Here is a 14423-nt window from a genome sequence, read left to right as displayed (position 1 = left end):
CTTTTCAATTAAACGTTTCACTTATGAGCAGGCCAGCACTGTTAACAAGGTCAAGAATGAAAATATGTACATTTACAAACTATAATTAATACAGCATAAGCATAAGTCAGTATTTTATATAGCAGAATCAGGTAAGTAAGGCAATTGGTAAATCATTCATAAGAACTTTTACAAAATGCAGTGCCATACCTTCAATGGCTATTCGCCTTTTAGGCCAGTTCTTGTTTTCTCTGGTTAAAAGTTCTTGTACCCGTATGCTGATAACATATTCTTCCAAAGCAAATTCCAGTGTATAAAACTTCAGCAATTCTAACCAGAGTTGTCCCAGAGATATCTGGTGTGGTGTTTCCAATGCCAATGGAGACTGAAAAAAGCAGAAAAAGAAAGCTTAATATGTTTCAATTCAAGAAAAGAATAATAATAAAAAGAGCACTTTGCAATTAAAAGGAATCACTTACATGGCCTTTTTTCTCTTTCGGATTATTCTGGACATCTGGCTCCAAGGCTGCTGTACTCTTGTTACTATTTCTGTGCTGTTCTCCTTTAGTTTTGCCTTCTACAGCATTTACATTTTTCCCTGCTCCATTATTTAATAGTTTGTATTCCCACACTATGAACTTCTTGTCTTTTATTCCCTTCAGTTGGTAATCATCAGCCTTCTTAGAATCAAAGCCTTCAATCTAAACAAACAAAGTACTTTCCGTATGTAATCTTATAGTCTTATAAAACATAAACAGTTATCTTATACTATAAATGATATCTATATCTAGTCCTGATATGAATCCAAAAGCTTCTTTAGGTATCTTCCCTGCACTTTTTGAGTAACGCCTCTGTTCCATGGAATAAATAATATGGTTCTTTGAGTTTAAAGCTTACCCAGTTGCCTAAATATGATGGTAGTATACGTGGTTCCCTTTGTTGAAGGAAAAATATCACCATTAAGGCAAAGGAATATGAAGGGATCCCACCTTCTGCCTGGCAGTCAATATGACATAGCTATAAAAAAAAGAAGAAAAGACAGATCTTTCTTCTGTTACGTACTTCTATTTTTTTTTCTTTGCACACCTTGAATTTTTAAAGCATTTTTCAGTCATACACTGTATATAATTAGGCAACTATAGCAATATAGAGGCTATATGTACCTAAAATTCCAAAATGGAAAATAAAGGCTTGGAATAAAAAGCAAAACAAATATAGATACATCTGTAATCTACAAATCTGACAGAGGTAATTAGCATGCAACATTTAAATAACACCTTTCCTTAACCAAACCTGAAGGAAAACTAAACATTTAACTAGTAAAAAAAATTGAACAAGTGGAATGCCATTACATAAGCAAGATTTAAATGGAAGGCACTCATTAAATACAGAAATTCTCATTATTCAGAAGATGGAATTATGGGTAGGCCTCAGTTTATGATGGCAATTGGGTCCGGAATTGCTGTCACTAAGCAACACGGTTGTAAAGCATGACATCATGTGACTGCATTGCTTAGTGACAGCAATCCCGGTTGCTGTCATTAAACAAGGACCACACACTAAACAAGGACCTCACATGACTGCAATTTCTGAGTTCCTGCCAGCCTCCACATTGACTTTGCTTGTGTGAAGCTGGTAGGGAGGGTTGGAAATTGTGATCATGTGATCGCAGGTTGCTACAATGTCATAATTGCAAGATGGGTGTCAAGCGCCTGGATCACAATTACGTGACCACAGGGATGCTGCAACAGCTGGAACTCAGAGGACCAGTTGTAAGTACCATTCATTCAGCGCCTTTGTACCTTTGAACGGTTGCTGACTGAATGGTCGTAACCCGAAGACTACCTATACAGTCATACACATAACATATTCTTACATGTCAGACTGTATGTGTTAGACACATCCCTCCAAATATAAAATATGGAGAGAAATTATTCTTAATCAGACCACCACTCTTTTTCTTCATTATTTGCATTTACATCAATTTAACAGTTACTCTCAGAAAACACTAAAGCAGTGTTTTTCAGTGTTTAGTTTTACAAGTACCAGCAACCAATGTAGGGAGAAGAAAATAGTATACCAAAGATGCAAAAGATGCTCTAGTGCAGTGTTTCTCAAACTTGGCAACTTTAAGATGTGTAGACTTCAATTCCCAGAATTCCCTAGCCAGCCATACTGGACGGGGAATTCTGGGAGTTGAAGTCCACATATCTTAAAGATGCCAAGTTTGAGAAACACTGCACTAGAGCATCTTTGGTATACTATTTTCTTCTCCCTACATTGGTTGCTGGTACTTGTAAAACTAAACTAATTTAGACAGAAAAAAATGCAGCACAATGGGCCCAAACGAATCAAATTGTGAATTTGTTACAAGTTTTACTTCAAAGTTCAATTTTTCAAATTGTATTGGGTCTACTCACATTCTGGAACATTTTTCAAAAAGTATGAGGAATTTCCGTGAAAATAAAGCTGAAAAGCCAAAAGCTGAGGGGTTGGGGAGTTGGATGCACTGTATCATGGTAGTTCTCCTCCTTTCTCTTTCGGCAGTTCTAGTTAGCATGCATGGGGAGAGAGGCCATGCCCTATGTGAGGTGCCTCACACTCTCTCCACTCCTATTTAACAACTACATGGAACTTTTGGGAAAAATCATCCATTGATTGATTTTAATCAATATGCTGATGATACTCAGTTATACATCTTGACCCCTGTGATGCTGCCAATGTCCTATCTGAGTGCCTGAAATCTGTATGAATTTGGATGGGGAGAAATAGACCCCAGTTCATGTGGCCAAGACCAAGTGGCTGTGGATATTAGGGACCCCTGGATCCAGTGACCTGCCATCTGTAGTCTTGGATGAGGCTGCACTACTCTATTCATGACTGGTGTGCAGTCTGGGGGTTGTCTGGGACTCAAAGCTTCTGCTCAAAGAGCAGGTTGCAGCTGTGGCCAAGAGGGCCTTAGAACATCGGCACCAGTTTCTGGATCACAAGGCCTTTCAGATAGGACTTTCATGTCCTTGTCACTTCCAGCTGGATTATTGCAATACACTCTAATGGAGCTGCCCTTGAAGACCATTTGGAAGCTACAGCTGGTCCAGAATGCAGTGGCATGGCACTGATGAGCATGTCTGAGTATGCCCATGTATCCCCACTGGTCCATGAACTGCACTGGTAGAGATTGAGCTTTCAGGTGGAATTCAAGGTGCTGGTTATTACTTATAAAACCCTTCACGGTATAAGGCCTAGTTATTTGAAGGAGTGCTTATCTTTCCAGGTTGCTGCCCATCTGGTAAGATTGGGTAGAGTTGGTGCACTGAGGGTCCCATCTAAAAAACAATGCCATCTATTGGGAACCAGGAAGCATGCCTTTTCTGTTGCAGTCCCTGCCCTCTGGAATAGCATCTCTCCAGAATTCTATGTGGCTCACACTAATAAGAAAGTCCTTAAAAACCTGGATCTTCTCCTAGGCTCTGGAAAAGGGTGATTATTGAACATCTGTTGGGTGTATTTTGTGTAGTGCTTAGAATTTACATTTGGACATGTATATTTATTTACTGCTTTTTATTTTTTATCACGTAAGCCATCCAGAGTTGCTCTAAAGTCAGGCAGTTTTAAATCTAATAATAGATAAATATATAATTAAAAGCATTGAAGTTCACTAAAAATGATTATTTTTATCTATTTAGTTACAAATACTGGTTAAATGTTTTTGAGGAAACCTTGTGTGTTTTGACTGAAGTTGAAGACAAATTCAACTATTAGTAACATTTCCAATAGGGGGTGAAACAGCCACTATATTTAATTGCTATAATATTCCTATGTGTATTCTGATATCTAATTAATTTAAGCTATCAGGTTATACATTTACCTTAATATTTTGGCCATACAGATTTCATGAATTCATTACATTTTTTCTGATACAACCCATGCCTTTCATAGTACCTTGTTTAATAAAGATATTCTAAGAACACAAAAGGTTGACCAGAATTTTGTGCACATTTGGCTAGTCCTAATAAAGGCAATGCCTAAATAATGTTTTCGGATTGGTGGGGAGCGAACCACAGAACTTGCTTTATCGACACTTTCTGATTCAGAAAAAGAGATTTTCTTCTAACAGAAATATATAAGTAAAATGACTGTTTGTTATATTACTTACATTAGAATATTATCAATACTATTTATATTATTAAGTTCATGCAAGGAACAAATACATATTTTAAAAACTTACTCTAGCCCAGTAGCGAAAAGCCAACACCAAAGGAACAAGGACTGGCTCTAGTTTGCCGAGTGCAGCTAGCAGGTCAGTTGTAAGGCAGGCCACATCATTTCCAGCACTTACTTTACAAGTTAAACCACTGACATTGAAACAAATTTTGAGAAAAGGTGTAAGTTCTATCACTTCTTGTGAGTGAAATTTGAAAAAACAAAAACAATAAACATGCAGTTCTTTGTTTTACAATGCAATTTGCATTAATTTCTTTTCACATGGTGGTTTTTTCTCCCAGCGGATATTGAAATCTATTTATTTTATTTTTAAAGCCCCAGTAGCTTCAATGGAAAGATTATGTATATACCCAGATCTCTTCTTCTGAAATCAGTCTGTCAAGTGCTTAATATTTTGTTTGAACTGTCATTGTTGAGTCTGTGGTAGCTGTAAATATCCTCCTTAACAAATTGAGAAAATAATTTTAAATTAAGTCCTTTGTAATGTGAAAGATGAGCCTATACAAAAAATACACAAACCTTTTAACATCTTTACAAAAAACAACAGGAACTTTGGCATGGAAATCTGATTCCACATCAGAGTAAGATGCTGAAAGAGGAAAAAAAGTATATCAAGAAATAATCATTTCCATAGTACTCCCATGCTGATTTAAAGTCATCTGAGTAATACATATATATATGTCAGATCCCTTTATTTTCTCCACAACAGATTATAAAGAAATTAAGCAAGAAATAATGAAGGAGCAAACTTACCACTATTTTTTAAAATATCGAGCACTTGTATCAAAACATCTGGATGACTCATCTAAAATAATAATAAAGTTATTTTATTCTCACATCGATTCTATTGAATGCAAGTAGTGTATTATCCAATCCTCTGTTTCCTGGCACAAGTAGAATATCATATCTTTTGTATGTGCAAACAGAGATGAAAATAGGTTTACATTTAGAAATTTGATCCTGGCATTCAAGAATTGTACATGCTAACAACTCTCCCTACAATGTTAACTCAATGTCAGCATTTTTCCCACCCAGCACACTACACAAAAACAATTGCTGCTCAGTTAAACTGGCATATAAAAAGCAATACTGTACTTAAATCTGCTAATCCTAACACTAAAAGGCTTGAAGCAAAGACTAAGGGACAATGTTGACCAGACAAACTAATTCACTAAGGCTGGGAGGATGATGGTATCAAAAGAGGCCAGAGGTCCAGACCTGGGAATCTTTAACACTATCAAGTCCTAACGAAGCATCAACTTATCCTACTTGTGTCGTTTCCAGTCATTCCAAAACAATCTCCACAAGGGACCAAGGTTTATATTTTTATTACTACTGTACTGATAACCCATCTGGCCTGGGGGATGTAGCTGCCAAGTTATATTCCAAATTTAATATACATATATGATTTTTTGCAATTATCTATTTTTTTGCAATTATATCTTTTGTTTTCTTTTTTGTTATAGATGTTTTATGCAATAACTTTTTAAAAAACACTGTACAGATGGAACATAACATAATCCCGTATTCAGAATCCACTTTGGAGATATAAACAAAATCAAGGTGGGTTTATTTCTTTCTCAGAACTTTCTCAGTAATCATTTCTGCAAATCCCCCTTTAATGGCTTGTTCATTCTTTCCCTATGGCTACGATCAACTCTACATTCTTTTATACCTCTATGGATTCCTATCTTAGAATTTCTAGATGTCAAGATCTTTCACTGAAATTTGAACTAGTTTGTCTTTGGTCACCTTCTTGCTTTCTTTCCTTTTCCTTTGCACATGGTCTGCTTAATGAGTATGCCTATATATGAATGAAACTTGAATTTACAATTTGGGGATTAGCCTAATAGATTCTACTACAACAAGGTAAGAACTGCCATTTGTGAGGCCAGGACAAGACTTAAGTGAACCTTGATGCCTGCATATATAGTGCATTAGACTTGGGGCCAAACCTCATATTTGGTTGGAAAAGTAAGTTCCTTAATGCCTCTACTTCTTTGTAGTTGTGAGATTTGATGAATGCCTTTCATATTGTTTCATATATTTATAAAGTGAATTATTTCCACCAGGCTCTGGTAAGTGTACATCTCTGATGACAGTAGCTAGATTCAGTCAGACACTGAGAGCCACTTACATATTGAGTATGTATGGATGAAATTATGTATACTGCTCATATTAACACAATTATTGCCTCTAAATGAAGAAAATAAAGTATGGTGCCTCATTTCCTAATTAGGAGAACATCTGTCAACACAGTACTTGTGCATGTTTATTCTAAGTTAGCAGAGCAAAATGCTGGAATTTCTTAAAAGTCCAATCAATCAAAGCTATGATTAGATTCTAAACTATAGTTATTCCTCTGGGTAGCTTGATTTGAATATTGAGCTTTTAGCCTGAGTAACTATGATTCTTGGAGGACTGTGAATGCTACATCCCTGCATACTTCACATAAATGGCAGTAAATAGCAACTGAAGAGGTAATTCCTGGCATTTTGTTCTAGTGTAGGACTAGGTACTGCAGCAGGTAAAATGGATATACCCAAATTGAAGCTCCAAAAAGAAGATCAATTTTCACATTCAGATGGCTGTACCTCTTAAAATTTGTGGCAGTCCAAAAACTTGTCAATGTATTTAAAACTAGGATAATGACCTATTTTTCTTCCAGATGATCTCTAAAGATAATTGAATAGATTCTAAGGATAATACACTGTTCTATTATTTGGTCAGAGTCTATAAGTTTGGAGATGGTATAAACTTAATTTGCTCCAGATATCCATGACAAAGATTTCTCTGAGAACTTCTAGGCAAACTACTGAAGTCTCTCTCCAAAAGAAGGCTGCAAATGTCAGAATTGCTGATGATTATCCCCTGTGGATTAGAAGTTATTGTTTTCCAGACGGCCTGTGGTAAAATATCACTTACAGTGGGGCAAAAAAGTATTTAGTCAGCCACCAATTGTGCAAGTTCTCCCACTTAAAAAGATGAGAGAGGCCTGTAATTTTCATCATAGGTATACCTCAACTATGAGAGACAAAATGGGGGGAAAAATCCAGAAAATCACATTGTCTGATTTTTAAATAATTTATTTGCAAATCATGGTGGAAAATAAGTATTTGGTCAATATCAAAAGTTCATCTCAATACTTTGTTATATATCCTTTGTTGGCAATGACAGAAGTCAAACGTTTTCTGTAAGTCTTCACAAGGTTTTCACACACTGTTGCTGGTATTTTGGCCCATTCCTCCATGCAGATCTCCTCTAGAGCAGTGATGTTTTGGGGCTGTTGCTGGGCAACACGGACTTTCAACTCCCTCCAAAGGTTTTCCATGGGGTTGAGATCTGGAGACTGGCTAGGCCACTCCAGGACCTTGAAATGCTTCTTACGAAGCCACTCCTTCGTTGCCCAGGCGGTGTGTTTGGGATCATTGTCATGCTGAAAGACCCAGCCACATTTCATCTTCAATGCCCTTGCTAATGGAAGGAGGTGTTCACTCAAAATCTCACGATACATGGCCCCATTCATTCTTTCCTTTACACGGATCAGTCATCCTGGTCCCTTTGCAGAAAAACAGCCCCAAAGCATGATGTTTCCACCCCCATGCTTCACAGTAGGTATGGTGTTCTTTGGATGCAACTCAGCATTCTCTCTCCTCCAAACACGACAAGTTGAGTTTAGACCAAAATGTTCTACTTTGGTTTCATCTGACCATATGACATTCTCCCAATCCTCTTCTGGATCATCCAAATGCTCTCTAGCAAACTTCAGACAGGGCCGGACATGTACTGGCTTAAGCAGGGGGACACATCTGGCACTGCAGGATTTGAGTCCTGGCGGCATAGTGTGTTACTGATGGTAGTCTTTGTTACTTTGGTCCCAGCTCTCTGCAGGTCATTCACTAGGTCCCCCCATGTGGTTCTGGGATTTTTGCTCACCATTCTTGTGATCATTTTGACCCCACAGGGTGAGATCTTGCATGGAGCCCCAGATCAAGGGAGATTATCAGTGGTCTTGTATGTCTTCCATTTTCTAATTATTGCTCCCACAGTTGATTTCTTCACACCAAGCTGCTTGCCTATTGCAGATTCAGTCTTCCCAACCTGATGCAGGTCTACAATTTTGTTTCTGATGTCCTTCAACAGCTCTTTGGTCTTGGCCATAGTGGAGTTTGGAGTGTGACTGTTTGAGGTTGTGGACAGGTGTCTTTTATACTGATAACAAGGTCAAACAGGTGCCATTACTACAGGTAACGAGTGGAGGACAGAGGAGCCTCTTAAAGAAGTAGTTACAGGTCTGTGAGAGCCAGACATCTTGCTTGTTTGTAGGTGACCAAATACTTATTTTCCACCATGATTTGCAAATAAATTCTTTAAAAATCAGACAATGTGATTTTCTGGATTTTTTCCCCCATTTTGTCTCTCATAGTTGAGGTATACCTATGATGAAAATTACAGGCCTCTCTCATCTTTTTAAGTGGGAGAACTTGCACAATTGGTGGCTGACTAAATACTTTTTTGCCCCACTGTACATAGCTGTAAGAATATTTGTGTATCTGTATGATCTAACAATTTATGCAGCAATTCTTGTAACAGTGCATTAGTTTGCAATGTAAGCATTTTAATGTGTGACTGGAGAATGAAAGCCTATTGATTATGTATTAATCATTGCTTATTAAAAGGATTAGTACAACACAGAACTTGCATTTGTATTTTTACAATATATTAAAGCATTTTTAAAAAGATGACTGTGTGCAGAAAGGGATAAGAGATGGAACACTTTCAGATGAACAGCAAAACCAAAAAACCATAGGGATCCTATGTGAAGCCTACTTAAGCAAAGATTTATAGATGCATGCTGATTTCCAGAACCAGTTAATGGATATGACAGAATGTTCTTTGAGAAGATTCTAGAAGATAGCCAACTAATCAAAACTCCCTTTTTATAGCAAAAAAGGTTCCATCTGCAAAAATGGGACCACCTGCATGCCATCTCATGTCCTGCCTTCTGTTATACAATTGCTTTGGACTAGCTATTGAAAAGTGCAACAATGTGAACTGAATGAAGAATTAGAATGTAGGGTTATTTAGATTTACAAGAAGCTAAATTTCTATCCTCTGCTTTTGTACAGTCTTTTGTTGGATTGTTCAATATTCCTTTCTATCAATCGTTCAATGAGAATCTGATCACCATGCCCTGTCTGGAAATAAATTAAATTATGCATACATCTCTATACCACATGGGCAGAATACTGATTTTTTTCCCATGAATCAGAGTTTGCATTTACAACCAGATGTTTTCCAGTTCTGCTGGAATTCTGCTAGAATTCCCAGCTAAAATCTATTAGCATGAGGGGTTTCCTCAATCTATGGTTAGATTGTTTGCTACCTTCCTTGTCTGAATACTTTTAAATGGCAACATTCCCTGGGAATGTTAGCCTTTTGCATATATGGTTTCTCAAGAGTAAGATGAAAGGATCTGAAGATTCAGCAGAATAGTTATCCAAGGAATGGGATTGCTTTGACAGATTTAGGTTAGAGTTACCACATCTAGGCTGCAAAACTGATGACAAACAGATGACAGCAAACATCTAGAGTTTTCTGTATCTAATGATCATACAGATTTTTGCTATAAATGTTATTGTCAAGTAAGTAAACTGAACTGAAATTCAAATCCAAAGAAATCTCTCTTATTGGGCTCAGTAAAGCTTCAAAATTATTCAAAACTGGATTGTGTAAAACATCCTTCTGAAGCTGCTTCATGAAGTAACTCTTGTTTCCACTTTTACAATTAAAGCAGTAAGAGTATGTTGATTTGTTCTGTCTTGCCTCAAGGCCTCATTCAGCAGTTACAGGAGCTGAACAAGGCTTCTCTATGTACACAGAAGCTCTTCTAACTTTTCTATCACCTACTAGAAGCACTGGACATAGTCTCAAATTGACATGAAGCCTCAAACTGACATGAAGTGCTTCATCTCCCCAACAAGGAGAATCACACTCGCCCAAGAAGGAAAATTGCACTGCCTCTGTGGCATAAAGCTCCTTGCTGAAGCAAAACAATCTCCTTGCACATGCCTGTATCTTGGTATGAAAAAACATTTGAGACCATAGATATAATCTATTAAACTACAGTTCGTTAAATAATGTGACAAATATTTAACTTACCGTGGAGGGAAATTTTATATCAATATTAACATCACTGGTTTTAAAAGCAAATCTAGTTAGACAGGATCCATACATCCTCAGTGAACATTCTAGAAATAAAGAAAGAGTTCTGTAAGTGATCATGTGGCTATGATCACCTTTTCCCCCAAACTTTTATATTATTACAGCAGTCACTGAATTATGTTAAGCCATAATTCACTATTAAATGCACAAACAGGAAAATACTTATGGAAGATGAAGGTTCAGATATTCCCCTTTTATTTCTTCCACACAGACAGGTGAAAGAATGAATCATAATTCAGTTTTGGTTTATCAGATTCCTGATGTTGATTGTTCTATGCAAACTGATAATTGTGGTTTAACATAAACCCTGGAGATTCTTCCATCAGTAAATGTGATTCTGAGACACTTCTATATGTGTGTCCATATATGTATGCGTAGATATGCGCTAGCAAGAGGACATATTAAAAAAAGGGCAGGGTCAGGAAAATGGATGGATGGATGGATGGATGGATGGATGGATGGATGGATGGATGGGTACAGACTAAAATTAATGGCTTGAAAAATAAGGCACCTCATTTGCAAAATTAATTGATATTTATTTATTTATTTATTTATTTATTTATTTAATTAATTAATATGGCTGGCCATCTCAATATCCTGGCTCTGGGCAACTAACAATTAAAAACATAGTAAAACAATAACATCACAATAAATACATAACTGGCAACCAAGATAAAAAACCATCACAACAATCAGTATAGCCATTCCATGGCATGAACTCTGCCATACCTCTCAGCCCCCATGCCCAGTGATAGAATCAAATCTTCAAGGCTTTAGAAAAGGCCAACAGGATTGTGGTTAATCTAATCTCCGGGGGATAATGTTCCAAAGAGCAGGTACCACAACAGAAAAGACTCTCCTCCTGAGTCCTGCCACATAGCATTCTTTATAGACAGGACCCATAGCATGCCTCTCCTGCCAGATCTGATGGGATGGGTAGACACAATTGGGGAAATGCATTCCCTAAGATACACCAGCCCCATGCTATGAATGGCTGTATAGGTAACTACCAGCACCCTGAATTGAACCCAGAAACACAATGGCAATCAGTGCAGCTCATGGAGGTTGTAATATGCGCTGATCTAGGAGTGTACATAACTATCCATGCTGCTGCATTCTGAACCAGCTGCAGCTTCCAGATGCTCTTCAATGGCAGCCCCATGTAAAGCACATATCAGTACTCCATTTGAGGGGTGACTAAGGCATGAGTGACTATGAGCAGAGCCTCTTGGTTCAGGAATGGGCACAACTGATGCACAACACAAAATTCTGCAAAAATATCACTTAGTCAGAGATGGAGATATAAAGCTGGGTATCATCAGCATTCTAATGATACCTCATCTGATGCCATTGAATGACCTCACCCAGCAGCTTCATGTTAATACTAAACAGGAGTGGGGAGAGTGGGGAGGCCTGTGGGACCCAGCAAATTAGGGGCTGCAGGCTAGATCTTATCCCCTATCAATACTGACTGGTACTGGCCCCAAAAGGCGGAAGAAAATCAGCACAACACAGTGCTGCCCACTCCCAATCCCCAAAACCAATCCAGAAGGAAATCATGATCAATGGTATTAAAGGCCACTGAGAGGCCTAGAAAAGCAAGGATGGATGCACCACCCCATCCCTCTCCCACCAGAGGTCATCCACCAGCACAATCAAAGCCATTTTGTTCCCATGCCCAAGCCTAACTGAAAGAGTCTGACTGAAAGGGGGTTTTAGGTATGGCCTCACATGCAAAGTGTTCTCTCCCACACATTCAAACAATACACAGAAAATACTTACACAGAGAAACATAGAACACAGAGGTCCCAGATAAGCATGTTTAGAACTTCTAGATCTGCTCAGTCATGGAGCTAGACTAGTTTTATCTTGCTGCTGTATACATGAAGATGGACAGTGTCTAAAATGAATAGCCTCTTTATCCATGAGGACTCTGAACTGATTGAGTATCCTAACTTTTCAAAATTGTCATTCACATGCAGAGTCTCTGTACCTGAAGCAGTAACAACAGCTCCTCCTTTTGTTTCACCCACTTACCTTCATTATTTGCACCACTTCCAACATCTCCCTCTATTACTGTATTTTTAGCAAATGTACAAAGACACCCTCTGCCCAATTTTCTTTTCATGTAGATACAGCAAAATATAATTAGAATGAAAAAGTCTAGTCTAGTGCTTCTTTAGGAATGACAGTGTGCTTCAATATTTGGAAGCAGAAACACAATATGCATAGTAAAGAAGCTGTCATTTTATAAGATCACTATTATTATGAGGAAACAATAGAATTTGCAACTCTTTAATTTTACTTTTTTAGAAGTCATGTAACAACAATTAATCAATGCCTTATTGATATTGTTTTCTATTATAAGCAGCAATCTTAACTTTGCTATTCTAATTCTAAAATGCCCTGCTAAGTGGCAGCAGCCAGCTGACCTTGCTGATCTCAAAAAGCTAATCGTGATTAGACCTGGTTAGCATTTAGATGAGAGATACCAGGAAGTTACCTGGTAAGTATTGCTGAATTATCTTTTCCATATCATATACAATTTCTTGGCGGACTTTGAAATCATCATCTGATATTCCTTGTTCTTTTGCTGCCTCCATCAGCATAACATTCAAAGCAGTAACTTGTGCAGGGGAAGGGGAAGGGAGGGCACGGAGCTCATTTTCTTCTTGTTTTTCCTAATGAAAAACACAAGGTAAAAAGTAATGTTTTGATCTTTAACACAAAAATCCTCCAAATATCAATTCAGTTCTTCAAAAACGTATTTATTTATTTATTTATTTATTTATGTGTGCTGACAAGTACTGAAGTCTTTAGGTAGTCTGCAGTTTAAAATCTAAACTGTAAATAGCAATTAAAACAACTGAAACAAGAATTAACAAGTAAGGGTCTGTTGAAAAATATATGTTTAAAGGGCCTTTTAAAAATTTAATAAAGATATTAGGCCCTCAATTCTTTAGGGAGAACATTCTAAAGATCTGGGAATGGTAACCAAGGCGGCTCATTCCTGAACAGCCACCAGATAAACTCACAGCAACAACAGATCAACAACTTTAGATGATCTCAGCAACTGTGGGGGCACACACACAGAGCTTACTACTAGAGTCAAATATGAAAGTTCCCAGCACTACAGCTTTATGGTAATTTTCTTCCAGAAACTGATGCAGCTGCTCTACCAATTAAAGCTGATAAAAAGCACTGCTGATGGTGCCTGAATCTGGGAAATGGGGGGGGGGGGGAGAGAGAGAGAGAGAGAGAGAGAGAGAGAGAGAGAGAGAGAGAGAGAGATAGATAGATAGATAGATAGATAGATAGATAGATATTTGGGTTTAGAAGCACTCCCAAACTGCATACATGCTCCTTCTGGAAGACTGTACTTCCATTCAGAACATACAAATCTACCACATTTCTGAAATTATCATCCTCACAAAAAGCACCTCTATCTTGACTGGATTTAATTTCATTTCCCACAATCTCACATCCAAGCCATTACTGTTTGCAGGTAAGCATTTGGGGATGTCACTTCATTTCTTAAAAAGATTAGAGAGAAATCTCTAACAGTGATACTACCCAGTTCCAAATCTCCTGATGCTTTCATATAGATACTGAAAAGCTCAGGAGTCAGAATGAACCCCTAAGGAACACCATACAGTAACTCCCATTCTGAGGAACAGATGTCTTCTGTAGCACCAATCTGTCCAACACGTAAGAACAGAATAATTCCAAAACCATGTCCCATTCCCCAATTGTTCAGGCAATTCAGAAAGATTCCATAAATGACAGAATCAAAAGCTGCTGAGAGTAAAAAGAAACCACACATTCATAGTCCTTCCTGTAGTCATAATCCCCAAAGATCATCCGTCAGGTATAAGAAGCCTCAGATCAAAGACAGAAGCCAGACTATCATCATCATCATCATCATCATCATCATCATCATCATCATCATCATCACCACCACCACCACCACCACCACCACCACCACCACCACCACC

At 37.8% G+C, this 14423-nt stretch overlaps 1 protein-coding gene across 9 annotated transcripts in view; it reads right to left on the bottom strand.

The window, feature by feature from the left end:
* TUT4 (terminal uridylyl transferase 4) overlaps nucleotides 1-14423 on the bottom strand; it is a 54485-nt gene that overhangs the window by 21341 nt on the left and 18721 nt on the right. For all 9 annotated transcript variants that reach the window (XR_015793459.1, XM_088128442.1, XM_088128440.1 and 6 more), the window contains 8 exons: nucleotides 12932-13109; nucleotides 10366-10454; nucleotides 4957-5008; nucleotides 4723-4792; nucleotides 4208-4334; nucleotides 877-996; nucleotides 459-680; nucleotides 190-364 (listed from right to left, as the gene is read on the bottom strand). Coding sequence is in view for 8 of the 9 variants with exons in the window: in XM_088128442.1 (XP_087984568.1) it covers nucleotides 190-364; nucleotides 459-680; nucleotides 877-996; nucleotides 4208-4334; nucleotides 4723-4792; nucleotides 4957-5008; nucleotides 10366-10454; nucleotides 12932-13109 (1033 nt within the window). In the remaining variant the exon portion in view is untranslated. The remainder of the gene's footprint in view (nucleotides 1-189; nucleotides 365-458; nucleotides 681-876; nucleotides 997-4207; nucleotides 4335-4722; nucleotides 4793-4956; nucleotides 5009-10365; nucleotides 10455-12931; nucleotides 13110-14423) is intronic.

The sequence above is a fragment of the Python bivittatus genome, unplaced genomic scaffold, assembly GCF_059951505.1.
Source record: "Python bivittatus isolate LINGU-HERP-01145 unplaced genomic scaffold, Pbiv_v1 ctg000700_np1212, whole genome shotgun sequence".
Taxonomy (NCBI): domain Eukaryota; kingdom Metazoa; phylum Chordata; class Lepidosauria; order Squamata; family Pythonidae; genus Python; species Python bivittatus.
This window is presented reverse-complemented; position numbering and strand designations above follow the sequence as displayed.